Source organism: Triplophysa dalaica, chromosome 2, assembly GCF_015846415.1.
Source record: "Triplophysa dalaica isolate WHDGS20190420 chromosome 2, ASM1584641v1, whole genome shotgun sequence".
Taxonomy (NCBI): domain Eukaryota; kingdom Metazoa; phylum Chordata; class Actinopteri; order Cypriniformes; family Nemacheilidae; genus Triplophysa; species Triplophysa dalaica.
Window position 1 is genome coordinate 15282227 of NC_079543.1, and position 21049 is coordinate 15303275.

General features: G+C 37.8%; 2 protein-coding genes and 1 long non-coding RNA gene across 5 annotated transcripts in view; 2 read left to right on the top strand and 1 right to left on the bottom strand.

Moving 5' to 3' along the window:
* On the top strand, nt 1–9165 carry LOC130411921 (uncharacterized). 3 transcript variants are annotated; one of them, XR_008905132.1, is made up of 7 exons: nt 1–273; nt 1291–1345; nt 3397–4041; nt 4777–4847; nt 5072–5570; nt 6965–7036; nt 8714–9165. It is a non-coding gene; the product is annotated as an uncharacterized LOC130411921 (long non-coding RNA). The 3 variants fall into 3 exon arrangements; XR_008905131.1 differs by having other exon boundaries at nt 1291–4041; XR_008905133.1 differs by lacking the exon at nt 3397–4041.
* A 1573-nt stretch (nt 9166–10738) lies between these two features.
* LOC130410005 (bifunctional lysine-specific demethylase and histidyl-hydroxylase NO66-like) lies at nt 10739–17571 on the bottom strand. Its single transcript, XM_056734322.1, has 3 exons — nt 17537–17571; nt 12096–12135; nt 10739–11693 (listed from the first exon to the last, which is right to left on the bottom strand). Exon 3 carries the CDS (start codon nt 11691–11693, stop codon nt 11130–11132), a length of 564 nt encoding a protein of 187 aa, XP_056590300.1. The 5' UTR covers nt 12096–12135; nt 17537–17571; the 3' UTR covers nt 10739–11129.
* Nucleotides 17572–18683: 1112 nt separating this feature from the next.
* The window catches only part of vps8 (VPS8 subunit of CORVET complex), a 219927-nt gene continuing 217561 nt past the window's right edge, over nt 18684–21049 (top strand). Inside the window, exon 1 of the mRNA XM_056731464.1 lies at nt 18684–18986. Within this exon, the coding sequence (XP_056587442.1) occupies nt 18915–18986 (72 nt within the window). The 5' untranslated portion in view covers nt 18684–18914. The remainder of the gene's footprint in view (nt 18987–21049) is intronic.

Here is a 21049-nt window from a genome sequence, read left to right on the forward strand (position 1 = left end):
ATGGTCTGTTCGACATGTGGCGCAGCTCAAACCGCTTGTGGCGTCACAGTACCGCGAGAGCAATTTCAGAGGCTCTGGCAGGGTGCTTTGGGAACGCTCTCGCGATACTATGATGTCATATTCTGATCGATCTGCGGAAGGCATACAGGAGTCTAAACATAATGACGTACCTTGTGAATTTCCGTACGGAGTCACGCAGAAACGTCCTTAAACCCGCCCAAATTGACCCAGAAGAAAAACCTTATTAGTCCGCAAGTACCAGCCCAAGAGCAGGTAAGCTTGTTTTTTAATCTTTCGTACATCAGATCTTTATGGTGATAGTGGACGGGGAAAAACTGTCATTTTTTGGCGGTGTTTATCGATGCCGTTTGTTTTCATTGACAACCAAAGATGTCAAGTGGTTAATGAATGGCAAATTATATTAGTTGACCAGATTTGTGATCACGTGAGAGATCTTTTTTTTACAACTTTGTACACGTTATGGTTTCCGTTTCAATGCAAAGAAACGGAAGGAATGGTGTTAAAAACATTTGCGGTTTTTTACCGGTGTTACAAAATTTTCTGTTACCCGTGATATTTTGTGACTGCAGTAGGCGCTGTGCACAATAAGTCTATTCTGTGTAAAACAGGGGAAGGTAACGGATTATTTTAGCCCGTTACTGTGCATCGTGAAATACGGTGACCTGCTGTACCACAGTCACTGTTCTCATCACAGCTAAATGCTTTTCAGGATAAGACATATAAGGCATTAGATGTCAAAAGAGTGAATATGGAGAACAATAAGGTAATTCTGTGTAAAACAGGGGAAGGTAACAGATTTTTTTAGCCTATTATCGTGCATCGTGAGATATCGTGACCTGCTCACGAGCACAATGCGCATTCTCGCCATGATTTACGCTCTTTGCGTAGAGAATTGCAGAGTTCCTACTGCGCCTACTGCGGTCACATTTTGTAACACCTGGTCTTCTCGGCCTTTGGGCCAGTATTTTTGACCACCCATTTCATTCTTTTGAGATAAAAATAATCATAGATTTACAGATGTATTTGCCTGCATTTAAAACATTTGTCATGTTGGTGAACGCTTTATGTGGCATCACGCTTTATGGTCAACAACAATTACTTTCTGATCTGAAACTATCAAATGTAACACTAGCTGGTTCAAACAATTAAGTCACATAAAGGCTCATCGAACGTTCATTTCAAATATTTTATTTGCAGAGATATCTTACAATAAACATTTAAGGAACTCTGCATGTCACTGTTGACTCTCTTACATCTCTTCTCATGTAGGCATGTTTGTGTGACGTATTGTCCAGGGATGTGTGTTGACGTTTCCTGTGCGCAGGTACGCACGCAATCTCCGCATGCCTGCACGTATGTTTTTTGTTCACGCAAGTATGTAAAATTGAGGAATTTAATTGATGCTAAGGTAACCATTTTAAGTTAAGTATGCTTATAAACGTGTTGACCTATATGTAATGATAATCTGGTGCTATATAAACGCTTATTATACCAAATAGACAAACCGAGCAGTTGGCATTAATCGCTCTCGTTGGAACGTAAGCCAAGCAATCTGCGCATCCCGTCACGAAGCCGAACGGCTCTTTTCCTGAAAACATTAACGTTAGCTTGTTCGAGTGTGTTTTATCAGGTTAGGGACTAAACTCAATAGAAAACGAAATTCACGAGCCATATTTTTGTATAACTTGTAACGTTAGGCAACCTAAGCAACTTCCTAGACATGTTACTCTTCTCAACGCTGGGGGTTAAACCAATAGGTTTTGTTTAAATAGCAGCCGACTTTCCCCGAGCACTCGCGGAAATGCACGATTTGGTCCCCAATAAATGTAAGCCCTTATCCGGTGAGCTTGTTAAGAAAATGACATTTATTCTCAATGTTCCTGTTATCGCAAGCACCTTCGTGTTTTAATTTCTTGTTTTACATTGAGGATATGGAGTATGAGAACGGCGCTTTGTTCTTTATCAGTCAGGTTTCTCACTGAGGAGAAAAAGCGCGCCAATAAAATCTGTGAATGGTTTATTGAGGTGATTCAACTACAATTGTATTTCAGTTCAATATTAACTGTACTTTAATTATTTGGTTAACATGTATAGGATATTATTTGGTTAAGATATATAGAATATTTAAATGCAACACATTTTAACAATTAAAAATCAATACAAAGCCAAATCTAAAACTTACCAACAACTTGACGAATAAACTGGCACAAAGTAACTCGGAACAAATTGTAAACCAAACACACTTAAACTGGATGAAACTATGAACGAAATGAAATGAAATGCAATGTATACAAATAATTATAGACTGTTAATGAGATAAATTAAATTCAAAGAGAAACTTTAAAGAGTAAGCTGCAGGAGATAATGGCAGTGGTCATGTGACACAAGTTGCTCACTCTAAACGTGTGCCCCTCATGAGCTGGTTGCAGGGAGTCTAATGGCACATATTGAGCAGTTATAGATTTGATTCGATTTTTTTCATGTTTCGAAGCTTTTATTTTAAAATTAACAAAAACTAAAAATCGAACTTGCATTTTTAGCAACTTTATTATATGATTTTGTCATTGTATTGATTATTTTTTATGTTTCTATAAAAGATTTATTCGTTTTAGTTTTGTTTATTAACTTTAGTGCTCCAAACTTATCGTTTTTTTCTGAAGCAACATTTACATTTTTTTTTAGTTTATTTTTTCCCGTAAGTTTCAGGCCAATATTTTATTTGATTTCAATAAACAAAAAGCTTTCAGAGTATTCATTTAAGTAAATTATAAGTTATTATAAGGTTGTGAAAATAAATCTGCATCATTAAGCATTTTGAACTTAAATGAAACGTTCGATTTTTCGTCAATCTTTTAGAGAATAAGAATTTTAAATGGGTTGGGAATCTCATTAAGAAATATATATTTTTATATATATAACTTACCTTTATGCATTTGGCAGTTGCTTTTATCCAAAAGCGATTTGCATTGCATTACATTACATTATACTTTTGCTCCTGAGTATGTACAATCCCCTGGAATCAAACCCATGACCTTGGAATTGCTATCTTCATGCTCTAAACACTGAGCTACGGAATGCAAAGCCTCTAATGCACAATTGGCATAATTAATTATTCATACCCATTTATTCAATACTTTCTAAAGCCTTCTTTTTTCCAAAATAACAGCTCTTTAATGCCTACTAAAGGTTGAAGAACACCTGACAAGAGACAATGCCTGATTTCCAGCTTTCCTCTTTAGTTCTCTCCACTCATTTTCTATAGGCTTCAGGTCTTGTGCTCAGTGACCCATTTTGTTTTGATGTTTGTTTTGAGATATTTGTCTTGTTGATGATCCAAATTTGGCCCATTATGTGACCTCTGTTGATATTTGCTAGAATCCAAGATGCCATCTATCTGAACAAGAAGTCCAGGATCTCCAGCAGAGAATTAGGCCCAAAAACCTTCCAAAAACACCTTCCAAAAACAGAACTGCTTGTAATCCCGGCTGACACGAAGACTCATCACAACCTTTCCATTCAACTGGGCTCATCAACCATCACACCTTCCAGAAAAGCAAGAAACCTGGGAGTGGTGATCATTGATCAGCTCAACTTCACAGATCAAGTTGCCAGCACCGCCCAGTCCTGTAGATTCATCCTCTACAATATCAGGAAAATTAGACCCTTCCTATCAGAGCATGCTACACAAATCCTTGTCCAGGCTCTTGTCCTGGCCAGACTGGACTACTGCAATGTACTACTGGGAGGACTTCCAGCTTGCACAACCAAACCTCTACAGATGATCCAGAATGCTGCGGCAAGAGTTATCTTTAATGAACCAAAGAGAGCACACGCCTCTACTCATTAAGCTACATTGGCTCCCTATAGTCGCTCGCATCAAATTCAAGACTCTGCTCCTGGCCTACAAGACCACTACTGGTTCGGCACCACCTTATCTTCACTCCCTAATACAGACATATGTACCTGCTAGATCACTACGCTCTGCAAACGAACGGCGTCTTGTGTTGCCATCCCATAAAGGTAAAAAATCTCTCTCGCGCACCTTCTCCGGATCTGTTCCACCTATGTGGAATGATCTGCCCACTGCTACAAGATCTGCAGATTCTGTAGCCATCTTTAAGAAACGCCTGAAAACACATCTCTTCCGCCAACATCTGACTGATCTGTTCTGACTCTTTTCTTCTACTCTTTTCTTCTCTACTCTAAAAAAAAAAAAAAAAAAAGTATGAATGAATGGTTCCGTATACTGTGTTAGGCTATATGAGACTAGTCTTCTTTTTGATTGCACTTTTGATTGCACTTGACAATGCTTTTGTTGTACTTATGCTGTCCTAATTGCTTCCATTACCTACCCCACTTGTAAGTCGCTTTGGATATAAGCGTCTGCCAAATGACTAAATGTAAATGTAAATGCAAAACATTAAAGACACAGCAGTGTACATCATTGTACACATTTTTACATTAATATCCCTGTGTGCACTAAATCTTGAGTGTTGATGCTAAAAAGCTTATTCTTCTTTTTTGTCGACAAAAGCATGTCATATTTACCTAGAGTATAAATCATTTTGAGCTCAACTGTATGTGTAAATCATAAATTTTTATAGTATGTCTTTCATTGATTGAATCTATTCACCTTAAAAATATTATTTATTATCCATAATAACGTTTTTCACAATCCATAATAACGCTTTGCTTTATTTTTTTTCATTACAACACATTTGAACAAATGCTAATAAATGCTTTTACTTTAAATAGCCAGGTATTTTCTTGCTCATCTGGCTGATAGTCGCTGGTACATCTGGAGCTGAGATAAGTGGAATTAAAAGGTTGTGCTTGTAACTTGTTATTTCAGATCAATATTTTTATATTTAATTATGGAAATGATTTTTGTATTAAGTATGTTATTAATGATGTTAAAACACCTGGAATTTTTTCCGGGTTTCATTTGTCCAAATGATAATATACAGGAAATTATGTATTAGTGAATTAACTTTTTTATTTGTATTGCCAGTGTTTATTTAAAATTGTATTTTATTTTGGTTACCCTTAGAATTATGGCTTGATGTTTGGTCCACCCATGGCTATGGTGCCTCCATCCCGACATTTCCGCAACCAGTCCATGAATAGAGGGTATGCATGTGTCGTCACTTTACCACCTGAGCACGGGGGAGTGCGCCCCAACGTGTGGCAAAACACTCAGTAAAATGACTGCTTGCAAAGGAATCGGGTATTCCTGGACACTGAAATAATAAATAAATAATAGTATGTCATAGCGATGCCGTAAGGATCACTGTCGAGTCCAGCTGCTTTCAATTTCAGCTGATAATTACGTGTTTTAGTCCCGGTTTCTTTGTTTCTCCTTGTTCCTCCGCCATTTTGCTGCGTGTTTTACCACTAAGGGAAACATGTCCTGGACCTCAAGGGGGCGTGTCCCGTGCCGTCATTTTCACGCAGGAAATTGACGTCTATGCATACCCTCTATAGAGGACATCATCAGTGGCCATTTCAATACTTCAAGTCTGCGACAGGTCCAGTTGTCTAATTATCAGGTACATTTGTTGTTTTATAAAATGGTTAGTTCTGGTCCTTGTTTCTGGTAGTGCTGGGTTCTAAGCCATTATATATTTTCCAAACACATACAACTGACCGCATTACATAAAAATCACCGTGCCACTGTATGTTGGTGTGTCTGCGTTGCTCTCAACCATTTTGTTCTTTCTGTTTTTCAGGAACTACATTGTTTGGCATAGCAATATTTATGACTTCTATTTCTTCTCTACTCTAACTTAGCTCTGTATACTGTGTAAGGTTATATGAGACCAGTCTTCTTTTTTGATTGCACTTATGCTTTTGTTGTACTTATTCTGTCCCAATTGCTTCCATTACTTACTTAAGTCGCTTTGGATAAAAGCTGCTGCTAAATGACTAACTGTAATTGTAAATGTAAATTATTAATATCAATACATATATATATGCATGTATATCTAATTAGTAGAAATGCATGTAAACAAATTACTAGAAAGGGGTGCCATGCTTTCAAAAAGTTTGGGAACCACTGATTTAACCTGACATACTGTACATGTTTACTACAAATATTTTGTGTTGTCTACTTGGAACACTGCACAACCAATCAAAATGAATAACCAAAACTAATAAACAAAATCAGCACCTCCAAATCTGAGGCCATGGTTCTCAGCCGGAAAAGGGTGGCTTGCTCACTTCAGGTAGGTGGAGAGTTCCTGCCTCAAGTGGAGGAGTTCAAGTATCTGGGGGTCTTGTTCACGAGTGAGGGAAGGATGGAGCGGGAGATTGACACACGGATCGGTGCAGCTTCTGCAGTAATGCAGTCGCTGTACCGGTCTGTCGTGGTGAAGAAGGAGCTGAGCCGCAAAGCGAAGCTCTCGATTTACCGGTCAATCTACGTTCCTACTCTCACCTATGGTCATGAGCTGTGGGTCATGACCGAAAGGACAAGATCCCGGATACAGGCGGCCGAAATGAGCTTTCTCCGCAGGGTGGCCGGGCGATCCCTTAGAGATAGGGTGAGAAGCTCGGTCACTTGGGAGGAGCTCAGAGTAGATCCGCTGCTCCTCCACATCGAGAGGGGCCAGCTGAGGTGGCTCGGGCATCTTTTCCGGATGCCCCCTGGACGCCTTCCCGGTAAGGTGTTCCGGGCATGTCCCACCGGGAGAAGACCCCGGGGAAGACCTAGGACACGCTGGAGGGACTATGTCTCCCGGCTGGCCTGGGAACGCCTCTGTGTCCCCCCGGAAGAGCTGGAGGAAGTGGCTAGGGAGAGGGAAGTCTGGGCATCCCTGCTTAGACTGCTGCCCCCGCGACCCGGCCACGGATAAGCGGTAGAAAATGGATGGATGGATGGATGGATGGATGGATGGAATAAACAAAATATTTTGCAGATTTTTAACTGATCTTTATTCTACAGCCAGCCCACTACACTTCTTGGATGTTTTAGCTGTGGAAAGTGGCACATATCCACCTCCCAACCTCCTCCCAGGTAATCATTTGTTTAATAGGCTGGTTCCTATTAAAGTCTGGGTAAACCAGACCAAATTTTTAATGTGTTCTGAGTATATCACACCATAAAATATTGTGATGTTGACCACTTAGCGGGTTCTTAATCATATTTGGCCAAGTAAATAAAATAAGTTGAGCAGTACTCTCTGCTCTCAAACCAGGGGGTGTGTCAGCTAGTGTGCTTGATGGTTAGGTGGAAGGCCATGCATGCTCAGTTGCTCCAATACGTCATCAAGACCTGATTTCAGGACCACCCAGCAAATTCTGAACACAAAAATGTTTAGGAACTATTAAGCAGTCCAACTCTAGAATTGAGTACAACATAGTTCAGTCTTTATAAAGTGTTTCAGCAATACATGTCTAATATTTATAATATGTTTAGAAACAATTCTTGTAATTTCCTTTAACCAGTCTTCAAAGAAAAGGTTTATTTTATTTTGAATGTAACCTTTCAATAAATTGGATTCGAAAGCGATTTCCATATTTTCTGGTGAACATGTTATTCCTCATCATGCCAAAGGTTTATTAAACAATGTAGGAGAAATGTTTAATGTAGGCTATGCAGTACATAACTTATAAATACAAATGCTTAACATCAGGTGAACGTAGTATAAACAGAATAATCTATTGCAGGGGTGCCTTGTCCTGCTCCTGGAGATCTACTGTCCTGCAGAGCTCATCTCTCAAACACACCTGATTCACCTAATCAAGATCTTCCGGCTTAATTGAAAAACTACAGGCAGGTGTATTTCATTGGGTTGAAGCTGAACTCTGCAGGATAGTAGATCTCCAGGAGCAGGATTGGGCACCCCTGATCTATTGTTAATGTGGTTATTTATATCTGCAGTACAATATATTATTAGACAGATAAAAATTGCTTCAGAACTAGGAGTCATTAGATCTCGGGGAAAATAGTAAGATATTTGAATTAAAAAAAAAAATCTAAACATGTACTATAATCCATGACTAAAATATATTTATATCAATGCTCAACCAATATCATGACAATAGCCTAAAACAACAGAAAAAGTGATCTGTGAGTACAAATCTTAATGCCTAATGCCTAAATGCTTAATGACATTCTGGTGCAGGGCTCCAGCCCTGTTCCTTCCTGCAGACTGCAGCACCAGCCTTCTCTCGGCACACCTGTCTCTAATTATCAAGCAATTGATTAGATGCTTCAGCTGTGTTTGATTGGGGTTGGAGCTGGATACCCTTCTAGAGGATTGTGTGCTACTAATTTTATAATAGCAGTTTGGGCAGGATCCTTTTCTTTACCATGACAATTCATGATTTGTCGGTCTTGTTTCATTGGCCCAGTTGTCAAACTCAATTCCTGGAAGGCTGCAGCTCTGCACAGTTTAGTTCCAACCCTAATGAAATACACCCCATTCATCTAATCAAGGTCTTAAGGATTCCTAGAAACTTCCAAGCAGGTGTGGGTTGAAACTGGTTGGCGCAAGCCCTCCAGGAACTGAGCTTGACACATAACATATGGTAGGTGACAGTTATGTTTGCATTTTGTTTCTATATGATGTATTGTCATTACTTTTAAGTGAGATATAACTATATCAATTGTGAGGGGGGGAAGTATTTTGTAAAAAAAAGTGTTTATAAAATGCTCTAACATCTTTATCAACTTCTCACTACACTTTAGGAAGAACCAGTCTGTGATCTCCTAAAACGCATAGATCGAACTCTGGCCATCTGACCATCACCCTACCTCATCTGCAAACAATGTTTCATGCATGATCTGCATTCTGTTGATTGCAAATGTAATTTTAGTTCCCTACGAGCCTATTAAAAACTTGCATAGAGTTCTCTTATTTGTGACTATACACATGGTGCTTTCAGACGTTGTAATAGGCTTAACTGATTTCCTTTTCCAATTCGAAAAGTGTTGTGATGATGCAGTAATATAATGAGCCGGTGATCAATCTCAGCTGTGCTGTGTTTGGAGACATGCTGCCGTTATGCATTAATATGCAATCATAAACTGTAGGTTAAAACTATTTGAACAAATTAGTCAAGTTTGTTCACGTGCTTTGTTACAGAGTTGTGAAAATGGCTAGGTGATGGTTGTAATTTTAATAAAGGACATTGTCCGTCACTCAAGGCTGTAATCTTGCACTTAAATATCATGGTATAAATGTATTAGTTATGAATCATGAGGGATATGAGATGATATGAGCTACACTTATATAAACTACATAAAATAATTCAGAAATTGCATTTTTCTTTCTGTCAAGTTCACCTGCTGGCAGTTGTATGAATCTTTTCCATGATGGGATAAAGAACCAGAGGCTGCACTTTAATGGTTTACACTGTTTAAGTTTTCAATGTGTACAATAAGAATAACAAATATGAGGTCATCTTGTGGGAATGCCTTTATTAAAATCTTAATTTTAGTACTTTTTGAAATGTTTTTTTACTTTAAGTAAATACACAATAAGTGCAGGTGACCCTCATAATAGTAATACTGTGGCAATGAATGACCATATGCAGCGAATATATTAAATTTTCAATAGAATTGTGCAAGAAATGTAAACGAATGAGTTCACAAAACTCTTCGTCTGCACTTGCACGGCACCCCGGCCGCCGCGATATGCTGCACTTGAATGGAGATGTCGCAGAGACCTCTGACAGAGATATGGCAGACGTATTTTACCCGGCCGGCTCGAAATGCCTCACTTGAATGGAGACGTCGCAGAGACCTCTGGCAGAGATATGGCAGACGTCTTACCCGGCCGGCGCGATATGCTGCGCATGTCGAATGTTTGGAGACCTCGTATAGACATCTGGCAGAGATATGGCAGACATCTTATTTATCAATGTTCAAAGCCGATCTACAGACGATGGAACGATCTTAAGCAGACGTCTCCGCGAGGTACGTGTGCTATCTGGGAGGGCTCTCAAGTTTTGAAGACAGACAAGAGTGACACCCCCCCAACCCCAGAAGAAAATATCTGACACATGACACTGACAATTTAACCAAATACAAAGTGTTTATTCAATTTCAAAAAGAGAGAGAGAGAGATTATGACTGGTGTTGTTTGTTGTAAGTGTTTGTTGCCTTTTTGGACTCCTTTATCATTTGTGGTGTTGGCTCCCATTTGAAACAGTTCGGCTCAAGCCCAGCCATTTTCAGGGTCATGATTGAGGACAATGTCCCGTCCAGAGACAAACTGTTTCGTGTTGAGGTTTTGTTCAAACCAATCATCGAAAATACCCTCTCAGCATCAGCATTAGAATGTGGAAGCACTAAAACCAAGGCTGCGATCTTTGATAGCCTCCCAAATTGGTTCAAGCCAGTCACCTTTGAAAAAAGGAACAAGGGGCCTCCATTTCTCAAATGTTTTCCCTTCATCGTAATTACTAATGAGCAAGTCATGTTGTGTGCAAAATATTTCTTACCTTGTTCTTTGTTGTTGTGTCCCTAAAACTCCTCAACATCAAAGACTGTTGGGTCCTGGGGCAAGGCAATGTCCATGAGTTGGTACTCCATAAACTCCTCACTTACTTGGTCTTGTTCCTTTGGGTCTTGAAAAGGAAGGAGTTCCTGAAATCTTAAAAAGGGCACATGTGTACAAGTGTAGAATACAGTGAGAGACAGATTTATTTTGTGATCGTGACCATTAAACTTAAAAATATATAATCAGTATGTAAAAACACTTGCCTGTCTACAAAGTATAAGGCATCCTTAACCCCACACTCAGCTCTTAGCTGCACATCAATAAATCTGGCATGCTTCAGGAGAGCATCTTTCAACGGGAGTTTATCCATGGCATACTCCACAGCTCCGACCAAAAAGGCCAGTGCTGCCTGCTGGAATTGTGGAGCCTTCTTTGATGTGACCTCTCCAGCCTCAAGAAGCCTGTTTAGCGTAGCTCTGGTGGTGAAACCCACATTGAGTTTTTCTCCTATCAGTGAGGCAGAAGACATAGAGAAAGCTAGTCAAATACAGGCTTCTTATAGGATATCTCTGGGTTATACAAGTTTCAAGTTTATTGTCATATACACATAAATAACATTTATCAGTCATGAAATTTGTTGTGCTCAAAGTAATCTCAACTTTACAGAATTTTAAAAAAAAATAGAAAGTAGATAAATAGAAGAGGTAAAATAAAAAGGATTAATTTAGGTTGAAGGATTAATTTTAAAAAGTGACAAGTGTGCCATTTAGGAGAGCTCTTGTAGGTGGCTGCTCCTGGTACTTTTCTCCCTTTTGTTTTGATGGCCTCTTCTGACACCTTAGCCATCTCCTCCACCGTCTCTTCCTCTTCCACCTGCCCCGTTTCTTCCACCTGCACTGTCTCTTCATCTTCCACCTGCACTGTCTCATCATCTTCCACCTGCACTGTCTCATCATCTTCCACCTGCACTGTCTCATCATCTTCCACCTGCACTGTCTCTTCCACCTGCACTGTCTCATCATCTTCCACCTGCACTGTCTCATCATCTTCCACCTGCACTGTCTCATCATCTTCCACCTGCACTGTCTCCTCCTCTGTCTCCTCCCCTAATGTGCCGACCATTTTCGCCACCTTCTCTGGGCCATCATCCTGTAACCTGCTCTTTTTGGGGGGCTTTCCTCTCAGGGTGAATGAAAGGATGCTTAGTTGCCTTTTACCTGACATCTTTGAAAGACAGATGCAATGATTAATGCATCCATGGCCAGGATTATATAATTATAAAATATGACATGATTTTAAAAGTGACCTATAACATCGACTATGCAATGCACTTTAATTAATTTAGTGCTAATAAAATTATTAAGCCTATTGGAGAGAGATATATTTATAATGTGACAATATGTCAGTCATCGTGTGATAACGAAAATATGACTAGGCCTAGACTAACGTTACTTGTTTTGAGCAGATGTTGTCAGTGAACAGGCTGTAAAACTGTTGGCTAAGTAACAGACACTCATGAAAAACTGATGCTAATTATCTGGGAAACATTCTCTAACAGCAGTCAAGTTGTCATTGTTTGTGTCAATGAAAGTTGTGAATTTGTTGTAACAGGAGATCATTACTGACTTTGTGCTCAAAGTGATGCTCGGAGCTCCAGTGGTTTCCTCTGTGGGTGAATGAGGAAGATGGTGAACAATTCCAGGATGCTTTTTTTTCATTGGTTTTTGCGTTACATCTTACCCAGATACGATAGTGCTATTTTCTGATTGGTTATTGTGTAGCCTATTTCTTTTTTGTGGTTGGCTGATAGTGAGAGCGGCGCGACCAGATAACTTTGGGCGCTGCGGCATATTAAATGTATTATAAATAGTTTTTCTGCGTGAGAAATACAATGTGTGGCGGGAGTGCGTGACAAAAGACCGAAATGAGTGACTGTCACGCTCAATGCGTGACACTTGAGAGCCCTGTAGTACTTAATCATTAGATACTAGTACCTAAAATTAGATACTAGTGCTTATTTATTAGATACTAGTACCTAAAATTAGATAATAGTGCTTATTTATTAGCTACTAGTACTTATTCAATCGATACTAGTTATTAATCATTAGATACTAGTACTTATTCATTAGATACTAGTACTTATTCATTACATACTAGTAACTTTTTAGATCAAAGATATCCTGAACATAATAGATACTAGTTTAAGCTTATACTCAGTATGCAAATTATATGTTGAATAGTAATAAGAAAACATAATATGTAAGGGAGATTGGACCGGAGAGTAAGAAAGAAGATGCAAATTGGAGGTTCTCGAGCCAATACAGAGAAAATGCAGCTGTATTGAAAGAAAATTAATTTGTGTTTAGTGAACTTAAGAAGAATCGAGGGCATGCTGGGTAGCAAAAAGATAAATGTTCATGCACAAATAGATAAGAGCGGCATCGGTGTGCGGTAATGAGGCTACCCAAAGCCGATGTAACGGAGAGCTGGATATGTTATATGCCTTGCCGATATTTATTCGATGTGTTTGGTAGGGGGCCCAACGCTTTTAGGCCGACGTCGGCCAAACATACGTGTGCTATCTGGGTTTCGTCACCGCTCTCCTCCATGTATAGGGCTAAATCCACGAGGCTGAATCCAGCTTCTTATTCGCAGTTTCTTATTGACGCTATCCGTTCCACCTTAAAAACGCGAAGCATCTGCTTTTCCAGTTTCTTATTCACGCTTAGCTTAGGGCCCATCTCACCTGTCTCTTCTTTTACGTTTTTTATTTTTTAACTTTTTGTGTGTGTGTGTGTTTCAGGGCGTGTCTGTGTGTGCGTGTGTGTGTGTGTGTGTGAGAGCAGCAAGGATGGGCTGCTGCTTGCTGTCTAAGTCAAAACATGCTGCATGCCCCTTGAGATGACAGTGAACTTCACGTGGAACCTCCATCACCACTCCCCTTACCATTCTCAATATTACTTTGATAGAACAGTTTTTTAGGCAACCTATCTCCACCATGAATATTTATCACATCCAATAGTACCTACATGTTTAAAAGTGCAATATTCTAGTGCAGAGCATGCAATACGGTTTATGCATAATTAAGTCAATTACGTGTATATTTGTGAAAAGCATAGTATACACAGTTTTGTCATACTTTGCATATCTATTATTAACTGTCTCTCTTACCTCTCATGTAAATTAATTATTTTCATCATTAATATATTTTATTTTTATTCTATATATTTATTCCTATAAATTTATATACATTTATATATTATCAAAAAATGTTTTAATCCATTGCTCTTATACAATTTATTATACTGTACATCTTTTGGTCTTAGCCAGTGTGTTATACACACATCATATTTCTACTATGTAGTTACATGTATATAGATTTATGTAAACTTTGTCACTTGTTGTATGTACAGAAAATGTCTATTGTCAGAACTGTGTTTTTGTACAAGTATGTCTTTGATGGTGCATTCAAAGTTCCAAAGCTAGGTTATACCTTGTTTTGATGTCTACCGTCATGCAAGAAAACAGACATTTTTACTGTAGCATTTTTAAGTTATGGACCCCTGAATTTGGCATATCTCACATTACTGTTCAATGGGCCTTCGCACTTATGGGACATTTTGAGGTGCTACGGCTCAGGGGATAGCTAATGAGTATTATTACTTAAGTGGATGAACTATATTTTTGTACGAAATAAAGTATTGAAGCTGCACAACCATCTCCATTAATCTGGTTGTCTCGTTTTAGCAAGTATACGATGGAAATAGCTTGTTTAGCTGGTCCTCCCAGTCTGACCAAAGCTGGCAAAGGAAACTGAACCCATCCAAACTACTATGCTAAACCAACTGAGCCATCTAAAACAATCCAAGCAGTTTAGGCTTATATTAAGACTGCTCAACATCAAAAACTGATAAACATACTCAAAATTATTTTTACTATGCACAACAATTAATGCAAATGCATATATGTATATACGCATTACAAATATTTAACGCCACTAACGCAACATCCATTTTTTTCTGTAATCATTGTCAGGGGTTCCATTATATAATCATGCTCTTATTCATATAAAGGCCATTAAACTATTTGTTTGGCTGTGGGTCAGAAGTCCTGTCTGCTACACTTAAGGCTGTGTCAGAATCTGTCAGACAGCGTACCAGTATTAACTTCCCTTTCGGGCTTGAATGAACAACAACATTTTGTCTAGTATTTTGAAGTCTTAATAGAATACAATGAGTTATGAAAATATTTTTGTGAACTATGCCGATTTCATAGGCCCACAACTCCAAAATGCTACAATAGAACTGTCTCCTGTCATGTATGATGGTAGACAGGGAGATAGGGTATAACCCCTATGTGGCATCTTTATCGCACCCTCAAAGAAAGTTGAGTTATAGCACCTCAAAATGTCCGATAAGTGCAACGGCCCATTGAACAGTACTGTGAGATTGTTTGGCTAGATGGTAGTCAAGGATACTGGGTATAACCTCTATGTAAAATTTTCATCGCACCCTTAAAGGTTTTTTAAGATGTAGCAACTCAAAATGTCCAATAAGTGCGAAGGCCCATTTGAACAGTAATGTGAGATATGCCAAATTCAGGGGTCCATAACTTAAAAATGCTACAGTAAAAATGTCTGTTTTCTTGCATGACGGTAGACATCAAAACAAGGTATAACCTAGTTTTGGAACTTTGAACGCACCATCAAAGACATACTTGTACAAAAACACAGTTCTGACAATAGACATTTTCTGTACATACAACAAGTGACAAAGTTTACATAAAACTATATACATGTAACTACATAGTAGAAATGTGATGTGTGTATAACGCACTGGCTAAGACCAACAGGTGTATAATAAATTGTATAAGAGCACTGGATCAGAACATTTTTTGAAAAAAAATGGAAAAAATAAATATATATAGAATAAAAATAAAATATATCAGTTAATAATAGAAATGCAAAGTATGACAAAACTGTATATACTATGCTTTTTACAAATATACACGTAATTATACTTAATTATGCATAAACCGTATTGCATGCTCTGCACTAGAATATTGCACTTTCAAACATGTAGGTACTATTGGAGGTGATTAATATTCAGGGTGGAGATAGGCTGCCTAAAAACTGTTCTATCAAAGTAATATTGAGAATGGTAAGGGGAGTGGTGATGGAGGTTCCACGTGAAGTTCACTTTCATCACAAGGGGCATTCTGCATGTTTTGACTCAGACAGCAAGCAGCAGCCCATCCTCAGTGCTCGCTCACACACGCACGCACACACACACACACACACAGACGCGCGCACACACGCACGCACACACACACACACACACACACCGAGACACGCCCACAGACACACAAAGTTTAAAAAAAAATGTAAAAGAAGAGGCGAGATGGGCCCTAAGCTAAGCGTGAATAAGAAACTGGAAAAGCGGATACTTCAGGTTTTAATGTGGAATGGATAGAGTCAATAAGAAACTGCGAATAAGAAGCTGGATTCAGCCTCGTGCTAAATCCGCCTTTAGGCTACATCAAATATCAGTCCCGCGTGCAATATCCCAAATTTAACTTTACCATCTAACAAAGTTAAACTTATCATTATATTCCACATCAAAAACAATAAATAGTGATACTAAACACATCCTTATTTGTGTTTTTGTGCTAACCGATTAGCCAGACAAGCTAACATACAATGCCATCGTCATTTTGCATAGTATTAGTATGTTAACTCTGATTGGATGACAGAGGGGTTATCATGTTTATGCAATAATGTGTTTGAATCAAGATATCTTCAAACACATCTTACTAGTTCCTTTTAAGGCAGAAGATATCTTCAAATGAATAGGTACTAGTAGTTATTCTGTTTTTGATATCAGTTACTAATTTCTGACTAGTACGTATTACAATAATGACTAGTATCTTTTTGATACTAGTAGTATGTATTCATTAAATACTAGTAGTTGTTTTTAAATACTGGATTTGAATTCAATGTCTACTAGTACCTATTTAATAGGCACTAGTAGTTATTCAATAAGTACTAGTAGTTATATATTAGACACTAGTGTCTTTTACGGTTGTTACTAGTAACATTTCTTATCTTACTGGTCACAATTGTTTTTTTACCTGTCATATGTAATGACTAGTCAAAAAGGCCATTGTAGAGTTCAATTGCAAGTCTTACTAGTAAAATAAAATATCTTACTAGTCACTATTGAAAAAAGTACTAGTATCTCGTGAATAGGTACTAGTCTAAATCTAATAAGTACTAGTAGCTGATAAACATGTATACGTTTCTGATTAATAAGTACTAGTATCTAATGAATAAGTACTAGTAAAAATAGAATAAATACTAGTATATATTTATTAGGTACTAGTATCCAATGAATAAGTCCTAGTATCTAAAAAATAAGCATTGGTATCCGTTTGGCAGGCTCTAGTATCTTTAAAATAAGTACTAGTACCTAATAAATAATAAGTATCAGTACTTTAAGAATAAATACTAGTACCTAATAAATAGGTACTAGTGACTATTGGAAGACACACTAGTCAGAACTGAATAATTGATATCTAAATGACAGATCTCCATAGAAATCAATGGCAAAAATCTGAAATGTGTTACTAGTAACAATAGAATAATTACTAGTCACAGATGCAATAAGTACTAGTATCAAATAAATAAGGACTAGTATCTATTAAATAAGTACTAGTATCTAATGATTAAATACTAGTATGTAATGAATAAGTACGTGTATCTAATGATTAAGTACTAGTATCTATTGAATAAGTACTAGTATCTAATCAATAAGCACTAGTATCTAATTTTAGGTACTAGTATGTAATGAATAAGTACTAGTATCTAATGATTAAGTACTAGTATCTATTGAATAAGTACTAGTACCTGATAAATAAGCACTAGTATCTAATTTTTAGGTACTAGTATTTAATGATTAAGTACTAGTATCTAATGGAATAGGTACTAGTGACTAAACAATAAGTACTAGTAGCCTAAAAATAGATACTAGTAAACCTCAAGGGTTAAATGACAAAATGGCTTGCCATACCTCAAGTTAATCTTCCCTCGCGTGTCTTGTTTTGACATGAGCACAGCACATGGTTTACGTAATACGTATAGATTGAATCATGCAGGAAGGAAGCGCTTGACGCGTCTGAACTGCCATGCGTAATGCATCGGTAATTCTTCCGGGTGACTTTATATTCCGGATGATTTAACCAGATGGAACATTTAAGGTTTATTTTAATGTAACTTGAAATATGTTTGTTCACTTTTTTTATTCAAATATTGAACATTTTTATTTTAACATACAGCTTCCGCTATAAGGAACCCCGTTCTTCTGTCCCCCACCGAGGCAGAGGCGGAAAAGTTCGTCAAGGACTTCCTACGCTTGGCCCCAGGGAGGATATAATGGTGTAATTGTTTGTTTGCTGTGTTTATTTGCTGTGTTTATATGTTATAAAAGTACGTTCTGTTAATAAACTTATGTTTGTCTATTAAATCTTTTCCTAAAATGAACGAGTGTGTGTTCTATTTTCAACTATAGAATAGTGTGAAATTTAATTCGGTAATTGTAAAATGCATGAGGGGAGGTGTAGATCGTGTATTATGAAAATAATTAGAGAAACAAAACGATGTCTGGGCTACATATATCAGAGGTCTAGCAGACGTCTGAACATCTGATACACATCTGTGAAAGAGCGGCTCACCGTCTTTATAAATAACAAAGCATCTGGAAGAGATCTGGTGGACATCGTTTAAAGAGCTGGAGCGGACGTCTCGGCGAGGTATTGCAGATGAGCAAACGCCCTAATATAGACATCTTACAGACGAAAACCACGACCTCGCGCAGACGTCTCCGCGAGGTACGTGTGCTATCTGGGCTGGTACTATATAATGAATAAGTAATAGTATCTAATAAATAAGCACTAGTATCTATTTAGGTACTAGTATCTAATGGAATAGTTATTAGTAACTAAACAATAAGTACTAGTAGCCTAAAAATAGATACTAGTAAACCTCAAATGTTAAATGACAAAATGGCTTGCCATACATTGTCCCCGTTCGCGTTCCATAGTAAACTGTATGAGTTCTGTACCTACGCATGATAGCTTAAGCTCCGCCCACTCTGGGTCCAGCGAGGGGAAGCTTTAGCTTTGCTCCAGCCCTTTGGCCCTGCAGCGAGAACTTTAAAGAGTGCGTTAATTTGCTACCCAGTACAGTAGGTGGCGAAAATGCTCAAAATGAGTTGTTAGCCACTAAACAAGAAGAAGAAGGTACTTCCTAGTACTGCCAGTTGGCAACATTTTTTGAACCTTTGTTATGAGAACAAGGATAATGCCTTAAAGCTAGATTAGATAAAGTGTCTGGAGTAGATGCATATACGGTAAAGATTATATAGGTAAGCAATAATCGATAACTGCGAAATGGCGGAATCTCCAGACAGCCGCAGTCTTGTGGCTGCGTCCTCATTGCTGAATGTAATGGAAATAGAGGCGGTAAGACCGTTTCCAGCTTTATTTTTATAATTTATTTCCTAATTTCTCCTCTTTGGCGTTTTGGGGTGTTACATAATGTTATGGTGCGTTTTATTTTGCTTTGGTTATTTGTGATTTATTGTGTTGCTTCACATTTCATTGTGTTGATTAACTTGGGTCGTGTCCAGTGTTGTGTTAATATATGTTGTCACTTGTCGGTAGACTGGTTTCTATTTCAGATTTGCGCAAAACGTTTGTGATATTTCCTATATGTCGATATATTGAGAAATGACGGCGAATCCATTAAACCGATGCTAGGGCTGGGCGATTAGGCAAACAAATCGAATCTCGATTTTTTTTTCCCCTGAAAATGTTACCGATTCACTATTTCTATTGTTTTTGTTGCACTAGACAATTTAAAATAAAGCTACAACAATACAGTACTGAAATAACGTTCTCTTTATTAGTAACTTTTAAAAAACATAAATTAGGTAAGTTTTTGTATTTTTAAAAATGTCTGTATTGTAAAGGCCTAGTTGTTCTTTCAGTGTACCCTACAGTTGTCAAGAAGGTGTAGACGTACAACTTTGCAAAACATATGATTGAATAATGAAAGCAAATATAGTTTAAATTCAATTAAACCTATAATTCTGAACATACTGGGTAAGAACATGTCACATCTTAACAAATGCAGACATTCTGTTAAAGTCGAGCAAATATTTTTTTTGTAAAAGGAACTAAGTAGTTTGTGAATCAAGCAACAAGATTAACAAAGACCAGCATTTCTTCCATGAAAACATGATATTTCTACAGTCTTCTTGACAGGAAGGCAGTTTATCGACTATTTCAGGCTAAAAGCATGCTCTAGAACAGGTCACAACGTTTCCACTGGCACTGAACACCTGCTCAGAAGATACACTTGTTGTGGGAATACAGAGTTTTCTTTTTGCAAGTTTGCTGAGCCTGGTTAAGTTTGACTCATGCTCCTTCCACCTATGAAGTAAAATAATCTAAAAAGCTCTCAGTGCATCTTTGTCTTCTTCTGATTGAATGGCAAGGTGTGGTTGTGGTGCTGTTTTCTTAAAAAAGCTTGCTTAGGTTCCTATTGGCCCCAGCTTCTGGTCTTAGTTCTTCCTGCTCCACATATAGAGTCATCTGAACTTTGCAACACTCACATGTTTTTGACAGAAACGGCGATTGATATATATATATATATATATATATATATATATATATATAGAAACATTACGTGGTATGATAAAAATTGGGATAACCGTTCCCAGCATTAAAAAGTTTTTTCTTTTTTATAAAAGCTTTAGTAATTAAACAAAATAATAATTTAAACCATTCAGGTTATTGTCTGTATTGTTAATCATGCTAACTGCCTTGTGAAACCGATGCCCGAATCATTGAAGATGTTTATCTTCATCGCTTTGATCATGTTCGTTCCACTATCTGTGGTCACGCACACCTTTTGTTCCTCTGCAAGTTTCCAGTAGTCCAGTGCTTTTTTATGTCCATGACCAATTATTTCCCCTGTAGGCAGAAACTTCTCAGATTCCGTTCTGCATCAACATAATGAACTGTGAGGCTCATGTATGGATGAGGAGTATGAATTCTCCACAGGTCTGTCGTCGTAGAAAAGATGCACCATAAAGCTGTTCCGCCACTTTTCGCACGTTTCAGTTAGGGGTTCAACGATTATAGATTTTGTTGGTAAGATCATAGTCTGAGGAATAATCACGATTGTTACGATTATTATGCATACATTAATTTCTACATTTTACTTGCCCTGACAGAACTTTTACATAAATAATACATTTTTAATAATTTAATAACTTTTTAAATAAATAATAATGTCTAGCAGGGTTTTTCCTGAATAGAGAAATCGGAGGTGGCCGCCTCCGTCAAATGTCATGCCGCTAACGACTCAGCAAATTTATGTCTGGTGTTTTCACAAGAAATGCTGCACACATTTAACAGACTGTCATTTGTAAATTAGGGTTGCGGCATTACATTTACATTTATGCATTTTGCAGATGCTTTTATCCAAAGCAACTGTCTCTGCTATCATACAGGGGAAG

Coding starts and splice junctions, on each gene's coding strand:
- LOC130410005 (XM_056734322.1), bottom strand. CDS start 11,693: ATGTCAGGTAAAAGGCAACTAAGCATCCTTTCATTCACCCTGAGAGGA.